The 14,026-nt window shown below is 41.4% G+C and overlaps 1 protein-coding gene across 1 annotated transcript in view; it reads right to left on the reverse strand.

The window, feature by feature from the left end:
• LOC129712609 (uncharacterized) overlaps nt 1-14,026 on the reverse strand; it is a 38,798-nt gene that overhangs the window by 9,810 nt on the left and 14,962 nt on the right. Inside the window, exons 10-14 of the mRNA XM_055661160.1 lie at nt 8,747-8,901; nt 6,920-7,124; nt 4,002-4,146; nt 3,281-3,381; nt 1,848-2,066 (exon numbers count right to left, since the gene is read on the reverse strand). Of these exons, the coding sequence (XP_055517135.1) occupies nt 1,848-2,066; nt 3,281-3,381; nt 4,002-4,146; nt 6,920-7,124; nt 8,747-8,901 (825 nt within the window). The remainder of the gene's footprint in view (nt 1-1,847; nt 2,067-3,280; nt 3,382-4,001; nt 4,147-6,919; nt 7,125-8,746; nt 8,902-14,026) is intronic.

The raw sequence follows: 14,026 nt of genomic DNA on the forward strand, positions 1-14,026 counted from the left end.
TGACAAGATAAATGCTGAGAAGCTGCAGAGTGCATACCCAAAGGGCAGGATATCAGCCATGTAAGACTCGAATAAGGATGGGAGGGAATGAGAGGTTTCTGAGTATTCAGTCTATTCTAAGTCATGTATGCCTGGTTCCTGTGTATATTCTTGTATTTTGATCAATCAATTTTGCCCCAATAGATCAATAGATTTTTGGGATCGCAAGGGAATCAGATTGAAATGGATTTGGTGTAAAATGGTTGAGGTGTAGAATCAGCCATGTTGTAACTCCGGGTGGAGCAGGTCAAGAATTCACATCCTATTCCCTCTGATGGTTCCTTTGTACAACAAGTCTCTCTCCATATCTTTCCTTTATAATTAAACTTATTCTGCAGAACAGAAACATTGAGCTTCACTACGACTGAAATAATTTTCATGACATGATGCATGAAACCCATTATTGAGAAAAGGAATTAAATGCTTTCCAAACATAGAATCATTTGTGCTGCTGATTGCTGATTGTTTTATACGCTTTAATATATTCATCTTGGATTTAAAACGGACAAAATAATTATCCTATGTTAGGGGGAACTAATCTATTTTGTAAAATAAGTATTTACATTTATAATAATCCAAAATTTCATTAAAATTGATTATTTTGGCAGGATTGAGAAATTATTATCGGTAAGAATGAGGCAGACAGGATGCTCCAATGAGGAATACCTTGGACTATCTGTCTGAATAAGCACATAGATCATGCAACCCTCCAACCTAGAGGGCACCGATTCAACTAGCACTTCAGTGAGGTAGTGCCATAGCAGGTTTTGTTGTTGTTGCACAGCTCCCATGATTCGGGTTTGATCCTGACTTCTGATGCTGCCCGTGTGGAGTTTGCATGTTTCAGGTTATTCCCTGGAGGCTCCCGTTTCCTCCCACAATCCAAAGTCATGCTGGTTGCTAAGTCTGGGTGTGAAATTGCCCCTGACCTACAGTAGGTGGGTGACAGGAACGTCAGTGGGGAATTGATGGGTACATTAACAAATATGGTCTCCAGGAAATGAAATAGGGAAATGGGACCGATGAGATTGTTGTGCGAGCCAGGATTAAACAGATGGGCCATATGGCTTGTTTCCATGTTGCAAATACATATGAGAAATATATATTCTCTATATATATTCTCTTGGGCATCTGAGGAGGCAAACCTGAACCCAGCATGCAATGACTGCACATGGCCGGAGAACACAGCGGTGCAGTGGGAGAGTTGCAGCCTTAGAGCATCAATGACCCAGATTCGATCCTGACCATGGGTGCGGTCTATACAGTTTGTAAATTCTCCTTGTGACCATGTGAGTTTTCTCCGGGAGCTCTGGCTTCCTTCCACATTCCAAAGACGTACAAGTTTGTAGATCAATTGGCTTTGGTAAAATACCCCTAATGTGTAGGATGCCGTAGTGGGACAACATAGGACTAGTGTAGGGGTGATCCATGGTCAGCATGGACTCAGTGGGCCAGAGGACCTGATTCCACTCTGTATATCTAAACTAAACCAAATTCTTGTTTTAATGCAGCTATCAGGGTGAAACGTTCCCCATACCTGTCACTTTTTTTGAAGATCGCTCAGCTGAGTGTTTGGTCTAAATATGGCATTTGTTTTATGGACCAATGGTGAATTCTAGTACATAGGCAGTTATGTTTAATTCTGATGCAACACATGGGCTTGAGTTATGGATACGAGAAGCCAACCAAAGCCTGAAAATGTTATTTATTCTAATGATATTTATTTTTTATAAAGCACTTACACTACCAAAGATAAAGATCTTTCAATGCAACACAAATTCATAACACTAGTTTACATTAATACCTACAGTAATGGTTTTATGCAGCAGTTGCTTCACATGCACTGGCACTTTATAGGGTTTAGTGTTACCCGTGCCAAGCTGACCCTCTGTGTTCCTCCCAAAGGTATAGATATTTCCTGGCTCCACCAGTACAATGGTGTGTGAGGGACCCAGCACTGCATCCCGCACATGTTGGTTTCTCAATGCCTTCACCAGAGTGGGAACCTTTCTGCCTTCAACATCAGTCTGCAACATCAATAGGAACAGAAGAGATTGTAAACTTAAGGAACTGCAGGTGCTGGATTACAAAATAAGTCACACAGTGCTGGAGTAACTCAGCGTGTCAGGGATGATGCCTGGGGGACATGGATAGGTGACGCTTCGGGTTGGGGCCCCATCTTCTGATTTGTTTGAGGATTGCTTCATCACCAAGCTCCTGCTGTGATAAACTTACGAAGATAGACACAAAATGTTTGAGTAACTTAGAAACTCGGGTCAGGCAGCATCTCTGGAGAAAAGGTATAGGTGACGTTTTGGGTCGTGACCCTTCTTCAAACTGAGAATCAGGGGAGAAAGGAACTATAGGTATGAAAAGGTTCAGAACAAATCAGATCAGGCACCGATGACCAAGGAAAGGTGGAGTCCACAATGGTTCATTGTTGGCTGTGGAAGAGGTAATAACAAAGTGATTATGCAAATAGTGGAACTATCAGGATGACTAGGGTGATGGAGGGAGAGAGAGAGAGAGGGAATGCAAGGGTTACTTGAAGTTAGAGAAATCAACATCATACCGCTGGGTTGTAAGCTGCCCAAGCGAAATACAAGGTACTGTTCCTCCAATTTGCCTGTGGCCTTACTCTGGCAATGGAAGAGGCCCAGGACAGAACCGGAACACCTGGAGAAAACCCACACGATCACGTGGAGAATGTACAGGCTCCATACAGACATCATCCATAGTCCGGATCAAATCTGGGTCTCTGGAGCTGTAAGGCAGCAATTCTACTGCTGCGCCACTGTTCCGCCCACATAGATTTCAGCCATTATACCTTCACTGCGTAAATCTGGGCTCAACAATCCATCATGAAGTCCTATTGCCCCCCCACCCCGTCAGTAGCTCTGTGCATTCCTTTGACCAGTGAAGTAGGAAGCTTAGCTCTGCTGATCCACGGAAAGCAAACATGAGAGTAGATTTCAAAACTTGCTCACAGCTACTGTTCTGAAAGAAACCCTATCCTTACCATACAGCAGTTTGTGAATGGAACAGTGCTCTTAGAAATGCTCAGGTGTAGATTTACAGCAGTCAGAGGTCACTGAATATGAACTCAATCATGCCTTTTGGCCGAAAGGAATAGTTTTCATATCATGCACCAATTAAAAAGAACCTGACCATGCTGAAATATCTGTAGCTACTTTGTCTATAACAACACTAAGTAGAATATCGAAGGATGAAATATACTCACTCTTGCAAACAGCGTTGTCATCTGCATGAGAAGGCCTCGTCTTTCATTCAAGCCGAGTTTATTGTATTGGTTATTCCCACAGGCCAGAGGGCCACCGCTATCTATTGAGCACAGAATAAGAATCTCAAGAAGTGCTAACTGAAAAGCTAAAACTGTTCTTCGGTTGAACTATAACAGGAGAAGGGCTCATCCATTCAAAATAAAAATATGGGTCTATCCTTTATTTGGCGGCACGGTGGAAACCGGAACACCTACGCAGTCACAGGGAGAACGTTCAAACTCTGTACAAATAGCACCCATAGTCAGGATTGAATCCCGGTCTCTGGCGCTGTGAGACAGGAACTCTACCAGTGTGCTGCAATGCCGCCCCTATTAATCCCCTGTCCCACTTAGGAAACCTGAACGGAAACCTCTGGAGACTTTGCGCCCCACCCAAGGTTCCGTGTGGTTCCCGGAGGTTGCAAGTGGTTGCCGGAGGTTGCAGGTAGTGGAAGCAGGTAGGGAGACTGACAAAAACCTCCGGGAACCACACGGAAACCTTGGGTGGGGTGCAAAGTCTCCAGAGGTTTCCGTTCAGGTTTCCTAAGTGGGACAGCAGCATTACTTTCACTTTGAGCTGGTACTTTGATTCTATTAGCAAATTGCTGTTTTGGATACATGTAATGGTTTAAGTGTCTTTAAATGGTTGAGATGTAACAATTGAATCTTGTCATGTACATACCTGTTAAAAACATGGTCCCATCTAAGCCACATTTCACGTCTTTTACAAAGATCTGCTCCTCGAATGTTATTTTCATTGGCAAGCAGCTATTGACATCATTCCCAAGCCCCAGTTGGCCACATTTTCCACTGCCCCATGAAAACACCTGGAACACAATGAAACAGCTGAATTTCATTGTTTCAACAAAACAGTAGCTATGTTTAGAAGAGGAAGGATCTTGAACTGAGTTCAACTCAGTTATTCCAGAGTGAGTCAATTAGCTGTGATGTTCAGATTTAATGGCGAGACAAATTCAAGACCTGCAGAGTCAATAGATATATATTACACTACGTGGTTTCATACTTCATTTTCACAGACCCAAAATAAAATGTGAAGTAATCCACTTTTGACAGAGCCATCGGTATTTCAGCATACAGGGAGGCCCCATTTATTGAAAACTTCTGCTTATTTCTCAGCTCTTTCAAGATTTTGCCCTTTCATTTTGTGACTATATCCAACATTCACTGGCTTTGGGCAGGAACCAAGATACGAATCAGTACAGCACAAGAACAGGTCCTTCGGAACCACAATGTCCGTGCTGAACGTGATGCCAAGATTAACTCTTATCTGTCTGCACATAATCCATTACCTTTCATTCCCTGCATGTCCACTTGCCTATCCAAAAGCCTCTGAAATGCCACTATCAAATCTTGTCTCCACCCCAGCACCATGTTCCAGCATCATCTGCAGCAGTGTGTTCCAGGCACACTCTGCCCTCTACACTAATGTGACAGATAGAGAGAGAGAATTACTGTGTGGTGTGTGTGTGTGTGCACACTGTCAGTGAGTGTGAGCAAGTGAGTGAGAGTGAGTGTGTAAAGGAAAGATTTTGTGTGCGTGTGTATTCATGTATGTTTTAGAGAGTTCATAAATAAAAATGTTTATTTGAGATACATGTACATCACTTGCAAGTGCATGTGCTATGGGCATGTGTACAAGAGGCAATGAGTTAGTGGGTGAGCATGCAAGCGTGAGAGAGAACATGCTTGTATATGTGTGTGAGTGTATATGACTATGGCATGTGTGAGGGTCTGCAGGGTCATGCGTGTCTCTGCACATTGTGAAAAAACATGCGTGCATGAATTAACAACATGCGTGTGCATGAATGAACAACAATGAGCAACAGAGATGTGTGTGTGTGTGTGTGTGTGTGGACGCGCACACGTGTGTGTGTGTGAGCGTGTGAAAGTGCGTTTGTCAGTGAGTGCATTAGTAGAGCGAATTTCTATGATAAATTCAGATTGCTATCATAATGCTTTTGGGAAGAATCATTCAAGTGATGAATATAAAACCAATAACTTCACAAACATGAATGGTAACTGGTAGGCTGGTTTTTACAGCCTGTCCAGGAGGTAATAAATCTGCCCATTATCTTCAGCGTAAGAATGGCAATAACTCCAGCGAACAGAATAAATGGAACCAGCAGAGAATTGGAACCCATCGAGGTATATAATAGCATCAATAATCCCATTGAACATTCATGGTAACATGGAAATTATGGAGCAAATTTTATGATCCACTACTCGTAGTGTGCGGTGGAACACAAATCAGTAACGTGGGCACAGAAATTAAGGTTAATGAATGGAAAGGCTTGAGCATTGTCATTCCTGTTTATTTGAAAACACACATTAAGCTGTCACTTCAGATAAGAGAATTGAGCAATGTTTAAAAAGTACTCTTGGTAAGTTAACCCCTGGAATACAATGCCAAATGTAGAGTGTGCTGGACAAGGCATTTATATATAATTGCCTCAAAGGAAGAGAACAGCATTAAAACCCAGCTACTTTTTGGCAGTGTAACAACGCAGTCCATTATATCATCAATCCTCCTGTTGTTGGACACAAAATGCTGGAGTAACTCAGCGGGCCAGTCAGCATCTCTGCAGAAAAGGAATAGGCGACGTTTCAGGTCAAGACCCTTCTTCAGACCCAAAACATTACCCATTCCTTTTCTCCAGAGAGACTGTCTGACCCGCTGAGCTACCCGCATCTGCAGTTCCTTCCTATACAATCCTCTTGGTGTTATCCTCTGATATCACTAACAATACCATAGAATATTCATACCCATCATAAACAAGAAAGTAGCACAAAATGAGGCTGTTCACATATTATTAATTTCTATGATCTTTTTGTAAATGTGCAGTAGTTTGCAATCACCTGAGTGCATGTCCTTTTATTAATTTTGCAAGGTAACCTCACCTCTCTGCCTAACAAAATAACTACTGCAAAAAAGACTTCTATTGCAGGCACATGTTCCTCATCATAACATTACATGCTCTTCTGTTTCTGTCAGATCTTGCAGTATCCAGCACAGTGCAATGGTTTTTGCCCACCTTTACTTGAACCATATGACAAGGTAGCCCAAGATCAATCTAGACGCCTCCACCTTTGCTTCAGTGTCCCCTGCATCTGCTCAGCAGCTGCCCTGATGTGTGTCTGCCTGTTTATAATCATTCTACACTTTAACTTCAGAGTTCTGCTAAGGTGTGGGAAAATGAATGGCAACAAATTTAAACAATGTGAGATATGAACGTTTAAAGTGTTGCACTATATATTACTTATGCTTCCACCTGACTCAGCTATATCTTCAAAGTCTTCTGCCTCATTTCCAAATCTCTCCGTGGCCATATCATACCCTGCCTGGATAACCTTTGCCAGCTCTACATCCCAGAGCATCTTCCTTTCTTACTCTTCATCACATTGATCTCACTGGTGGTGAAGAGCGATAATCTTCAATGGAAACCAGCAGGAAAACGACACTCATTGTAGAACCGACAGGCAATCCTTTCTGCGAAGGCTTCCCCTTGCTCAAAACTATACTCAAACTTCTGACTCTTCCTCTTTAACGACTGCAAGGAAAGAAAAATACAGGTTGCTCACCTCGCCATCTCCACTGACACAGACCACATGGTGCCGGCCACAGGCAATGACCTGGACGTTTACGCCGAGCAGGGCTTCAATCAAACACGGTCTGGAGGTGCTGAAGAGATCGCCGTGTCCCAAGCAGCCATGGGCTCCATCTCCAGAGGTCATTACAATTCCATTGTCACTGACAAACACACTAAATCCTTCTCCAGCACAGGCCCTGGGAAAACATTCCTTGCAATCGTTAAAGAGGAAAGGGTTTCATGTGTAGGAAGGAACTGCAGATGCTGGTTTAAACTGTAGACACAAAATGCTGGAGTAACTCAGCGGGACAGGCAGCATCTCAGGAGAGAAGGAATGGGTGGCGTTTCAGGTCGAGACCCTTCTTCAGTAAAGAATTTAATCTTGGGGCACAATTTCCATTTGGAAAACGAGCATATCATCAGCCTGTCACCTTCTCCAAATAACATTCAGCATGAAATACACAGGAAGGAACTGAAGATGCTGATCTATACGGATGATAGATACAAAATGCTGGAGGGCTCAGCGGGTCAGGCAGCATCTCTGGAGAAAAATAATAGGTGATGTTTCTGATATGTCTGAAGGAGGGTTCCGACCCGAAAAGTCATCTACTTTTTTCCTCCATAGATGCTGCCTGACTGCTGAATTACTCCAGCATGTTTTATAACATTCAGCACCACTCTAGTGTCTTCAAATAACGCAGGATGGGTAACTGGAGGATTCTTGCATTACTCCTTACTTGTATTATTGTCAAAGATGAATTCTGATTCATTATCTCCTGCATGTGTGCACGCACAATCAGAAATACTCATGCAATGGCTTCCTCCCACCATTTTATTAATAAAAACACAAGCTCTGCTTTCCCACTTTTAAAGTCTCTTAATATCTCACGGATTTACCCTACAACCTTGCCTACTAATACATGATCATCTCTCTCATCCCATGACCAAGTATTCCAAATTTGATTGTCCCCATAGAATTAATCCACACTTTTAGCTTTTGACGATCTAGCAATAGAACTTAATCATCTTCACCCAGCAACCTGTAGTGGGTTAGACTTAGTCATAGAGTCATACAGCACGGAAACAGACCTATCTTTCTCAGGCCGACTGAGTTTCCCCATCTATACTAACCCCACCTGCCCGCGTTTGGCTCATATCCCTCTAAATTGATCTTATACATGTATCTGTCCAAATGCCTTTTAAATGTCATTCTTGTATTTTTATATTGTTAAAGACCTTTCTCGTGTTCTTGAAACACAAAGTCCAACACAGTATGTTATTCCTCCTCATACCTCAGACTCTTTCTCCAGTACTCATAATTAAAGTCAATCAGTAGATTGGAAACTCTTTTGCTATAAGGAACATATCTAGTAAATTCAAACTACACACCCAGTAATGAAAATGAGAGGAGGTCTCTCCACTTTGACTCACACTTCAAACCATAGAATTTAACGACATCATTCTGTCAAATATTCTGTTTGAGCTCTACACTCAGTTTTTAACAGGATTCAAAGTCTCTATTGTTGAAAAAAAAATGTCCATTTTATGAATCCGACAATTACCAACATAACAGGAATGGAAAGGCATTTACTTATAAAACTGTTTCAGTGGTGTGAGATTAATCTAACAGGGGAAATACTGAAGAAAGAATAAATTAGTAAACAATACTCTGCTGAAACACGGCGACCTTTCACCGTGCTGAACAGCACAAATGCACAACTATCAGAGACAAGGAGATAAATCTGCCATTAATGTCCTTTCCCTTCACAGGCTGCCTTGGTCCAGAGCCTCTGAACTTTATGCTCGTAAACTTTATTACCTGGCAATAAACTTTCCTTTGAGGGCTTCCACCAGCTGAGGTCGTGAACGTGATTGCAGATCTCCATGACCAAGCTGGCCTTTCAGATTGATTCCCCATGTGTACACTGCTCGATCTGCAGTGACTGCTATCATGTGCTTGTCAGATACAGCAATCTAGAATGGACAAACGGTGACAGGGTAAATTTTTCTTCAGCCTTAAACTGGAACTTACACCCAAAACATTCAAAGATTATTTTTGCACGTCACTTTAGGTACTGTGAATAGTGAGTAACCAAGTTTCACGAACCATACAACAACTGGGATTTCCATTAAATCTGGGCACATTCAGACAATTCTGCATTGTATGTGCATCTAACTGCAATAACATAGAGCAACTTTCTCTTGATGCATACTTCAGATGCTGGACATGGCCCACAAGGCGCATATAGGGCAGCATAATAGCACAGCGGTAGAGTTGCTGGCTTACACCGCCAAAGACCTGGGCTTGATCTTGACTATGGGTGCTGTCTGTACAGAATTTATACGTTCTCCCTTTGATCACAAGGGCTTTCTCCAGGTGCTTCGGTTTCCTCCAAAGATGTACAGGGTTGTAGGTTAATTAGCTTCTGTAAATTTTAAATACTCCCTATTGTGTAGGATAGGAGTGGACAGGATGATTGCTGTCATCCTCAGACTCAGTGGGATGAAGGCAACAACTCTTCGCCTCTGCACCACCCTTATTTATATATGAATTAAGAATTCATGACCATCGGATGTTTCTAAGAGTTATGCAGCTGGTGAAGTTATCACCGGTACAAGATAGAAAATGCAACATCCAATCTGCATATAGCAATCTCCAAATGTTTAACATCTAAAACACGTCTGACATTATGGGTTCTATACAAACAAACGCACAAACCATTTTTGCACGTTAGCCAGACCAAAAAATCATTTTCCAACATTGTAGAACTCCTTCAATACTTTACTGATGTGTCAGTATAGGTTATGAACTCAAGCCCTGAAGCTGGGCTTGAATCCACCAATCATTAAAAAGAAAGAAATCTTTACATCAATAATCTTAAAAACAAATTTAATTTCTGATTAATCTAGCGATGCTGTAGTATTTCACCAAGTCTTTATTTATTTATTTGATTAATTATTTATTTCGGACAGAATAAAAGAATAAAAAGCAAGTGTGAAACAGCATACAAAAAACAAAACAAAAATATTTATAGTGTCATAAACAATATCTATAAATAAATGAAATCATATGTGTCCGAAAAGGAGCAGGAAGAAGCCAAAGCTTTTTAATTCCCACCCCTTATTCAACTGCTTGTAATTATCTTATACAAATTTAGCAGCTATATGTACACCATATGTACACCAGCCACTATATGTGCATCAAATTATTTACATTTGAACACTAATGAAATATTTACGAAGCCATACAAAAAAGAAAAGAAAAAACCCTCATATACTATACAGTATCTTAGTCATATATACAACCCATCACTCTATAATCACCCTTCCCAATACAATCAGTATAACAAATATCCCACACAATCACCTATCCTCATCCCAATATCCTTTTAAACAAATGTTTTTGTACATCTTTTTAAACTGAATTATGCTTGTGCTAAGTTTTATCTCCTGTTCCAGACCATTCCACAAATTCACACCACAGATTGCTATGCACATACTTTTAAGAGTTGTTCTGCCATTGAGGTTTTTTTAAATTATATTCCCCTCTCAAATTATACCCACCCTGTCTTTCCATAAATAGTTTTTGTATATTTCTTGGAAGTAAATTATTTCTTGCTTTGCACACGATTTGCGCAGTTTTAAATTTAATCAGATCAGTGAACTTCAGTGTATGTGACTTTAAGAATAATAAATTGGTATGTTCAAGATATCCAATTTTAAAATAATTGATCAATTGGATTAGATCTGATTCTTCACAATTTATTTATGTAAAGAAATTGAGGAATTGGATCAAGAGATTTCTCAAAAGGGAAAAGCATTCATCACCAATTTGACAAAGTGCAGGAGTTCTGATAAATCTCACATCAGAAACCATTTGACTAAGTGCTGCTCATTAAACTCCAAGAGCTGGCTCATTAAATGGTCAGCATGGATAGAGAATTTGCATTGCACTGAGCAATTGGTGACATTATTATCTACATATTTCAAAAATATCACTGGCCTTTGTGAAGCTAGTTAAGGCACAGGCTCACAAACTTGAACTTATTTTGATAGTTTAATGATTTTTAAAAATATGACTATTTATCTGGAATGCGATTGGTTTGGTCTCGAAAGTAAAACAAATTTCAAGTTAATTTCTGAATTGTGTAGCAGGATCATTGGATACCTCCAATACCTCAAAACTGATCAGGTCCAAGAGACTTTTGTAACAGATAATTTGTTTAGTTTGGCATTAAACCATGAAAATGGGCCCTTTGACCCACCAAGTCCACTCCGACCAACGATCGCCTGTACACTGGCTCTATCCTACACACTAGGGACAATTTACAGAGGCCAATTAACCTACAAACCTGCATGTCTTTGGAATGTGGGAGGAAACCAGAGCACCCGGAGGAAACCCACGCGGTCAGAGGGAGAACGTGCAAACTCCATACAGACAGCACCCATTGTCAGATTTGAACCCGGGTCCCTGGCGCTGTGAGGCAGCGGGGTTTTTCAGAATGTTGCCTGGAATAGAGGGTATTAGCACCAAGCTGAAGTGGGGCAAACATGGATTGTTTTCTCTGGAGCGTCGGAGGTTGAGGGGAGACCTCATGGACATTTATAATATTAAGAGATGCATACGTAGGGTAGATGGTCAGGAATTTTCTTCCCCCAGGGTGGAAATATCAAGGACTAGAGAACATAGTTTTAAGGCGAGAGTGGCGATGTTTCAAGTTGGGTAGATGGGTAGCAAGTAACATTTGTGCCACACAAGTCTTAGTCTTGGCATTATGTTCAGCACAGACATTGGGGGCTGAAGGGCCTGTTCCTGTGCTGTACTGTTCTATGTTGTAGACAATAAACAGTAGACAATAGACAACAGACAATAGGTACAGGGGTAGGCCATTCGGCCCTTCGAGCCAGCACCGCCATTCTATGTGATCATGCCTGATCATCCCCAATCAGTACCCCGTTCCTGCTTTCTCCCCATATCCCCTGACTCCACTATTTTTAAAGAGCCCTATCTAGCTCTCTCTTGAAAGCATCCAGAGAACCTGCCTCCAATGCCCTCTGAGGCAGAAAATTCCACAGACTCACTGTGAGAAAAAGTGTTTCCTCGTCTCCGTTCTAAATGGCTTACTCCTTATTCTTAAATTGTAAGTGTCAGGACAATAACGACTTCCACCAAGAAAAAATAATCCAGCTCTCACCCCCTGACATTCAATGGCATCACTGAATCCTCCCGCTATCAATATCGTGGGAATTGCCATTGACCAGAGGTTTAACTGGAATAGACACATGCACAAGGTGGAGGAAGGAACTGCAGATGCTGGATTACACCAAAGATACACAAAATAGGGGACTGCGACCCATGGATTTATTCATAACTTTAAAAGGAAACCACATCAAATAATGGGAGAGAAAACCACTTTTGATCGTCAGCACTTAATACACGCAGGAGCCTTGGCTGCTGGTTGTGTGAACCTCCCACAGGTAGCTAAAGACAAATTTCTCCCTTGGTGTCTTTTTATATGTCAAGTAACACAATAAACAAAAATGTAAGTCCGAGTTTCCTTTAGATGTTCCTTGTTGTAAGAACTCCCACTCTCCCAAGCACATCATTAAAGTTCACAGAAGACAGGGTGAATATTACATTCCTGTTCCAGTTTGAGTTGTGATCTGGAAACTAATGTTTGCCACCCCTGACCTCCTGGCGTTTGCTTTTCTCAACCAAATGTTTTTGTGCTGACATATTTGTTGGGCAAAGGATGAAAGGTTAACAATAATAAAGTAATATAAACAGCAAAATGCCCGTGCTTCTGCTAACTTGTAATTCTTAAGGGCAGAGAGGAGATCAACAGCACAAGAACGCAGCATTCACCAAAGGAATCCCATTTAAAGCAAGGGCGGCCTCTCCTCAATCATTCTATTTAATTCTGAGCTGCCACTTACTCCCAGACCTCCAGCTGGTGCGATATCAACCTTCTTGTGATAGATCCACCACAGAGAGCTTGGCATTGGCCTTCTGTCACCCTCACAATCATAAAAAGAGTAGCCCCATTTGGAGTATTGTGAGCAGTTTTGGGCCTCATATTAGAGGGAGGATATGTTGGCGTTGGAGAGGGTCCAGAGGAGATTTATGAGAATGATCCCAGGAATGATTGGGTGAACATATGATGAGCATTTGATGGCACTGGGCCTGTACTTGTTGGAGTTTACAAGGATGAGGGGGCAACCTCATTGAAACTCACCGAATGATGAAAGGCCTGGATAGAGTGGATATGGAGAGGGTGTTTCCACTAGTGGGAGAGTGTAGGACCAGAGGCCATAGCCTCAGAATGAGTTAAAAAGTATGTAATTTTCTTTCCTTTAAATTCTTTATTGCATTGGTTGTAAAAATATTAGGAATGGAGGTGATAAAGTAATTTAGATTGGAGACAGAAAGTCATACGGTGAAACCTCCATGAATTCTTCCAATCGGAATTGGCAACTCTATCCTGGAGTCCGTGTGCCACGAGCTAGATTATTTACAGCTAAATTTAGAGTAATACTTCTCCAGAGATTTTCACCAGCTACTCTGCATTCATAGCTGTGCGACACATCCCAAAGTAATCAAGTTTCAACCAATTCAGGAGGCCAAAAGCAATGCAAAATCTTTTTTTACGTATAAATTATTTATGAAATTCACACTAAGTACAGCAGCAAAATAATTCATGAAAACCACAGACCAGGGGTCTGCACGGAGTCTAAAACGGAGTCATTTCCTCCTCTACTGGTGAAAGAGCAAACAACCACTGATAAGAGTCTGGACATTTCGCACACTCCCTGACGCAGGGCTCCACCTCGTGGCTAAGCAACAAACACCATCTCCAGGACATTCACTTCCAGCTCTTTGTCTTGATGTTTCTCCTCTGCTTTCTGCATTCATTTGGCATTCAGTCAATTGTACATTTGTTATCGTTTACTAATTCTTAAACTTTTGTTAATTTGGCATGATAAAAAAGTCGACTTTGTAATTTATAAAAGATGATTTTCTCTCATTGCTTTGCACAACTCGAGAGCAGTCCTGAACTATTATCTGCCTCATTGGAGACTCTAGAACTATCTTTGATCA

Source organism: Leucoraja erinacea, chromosome 33 (assembly GCF_028641065.1).
Source record: "Leucoraja erinacea ecotype New England chromosome 33, Leri_hhj_1, whole genome shotgun sequence".
Classification (NCBI taxonomy): Eukaryota; Metazoa; Chordata; class Chondrichthyes; order Rajiformes; family Rajidae; genus Leucoraja; species Leucoraja erinaceus.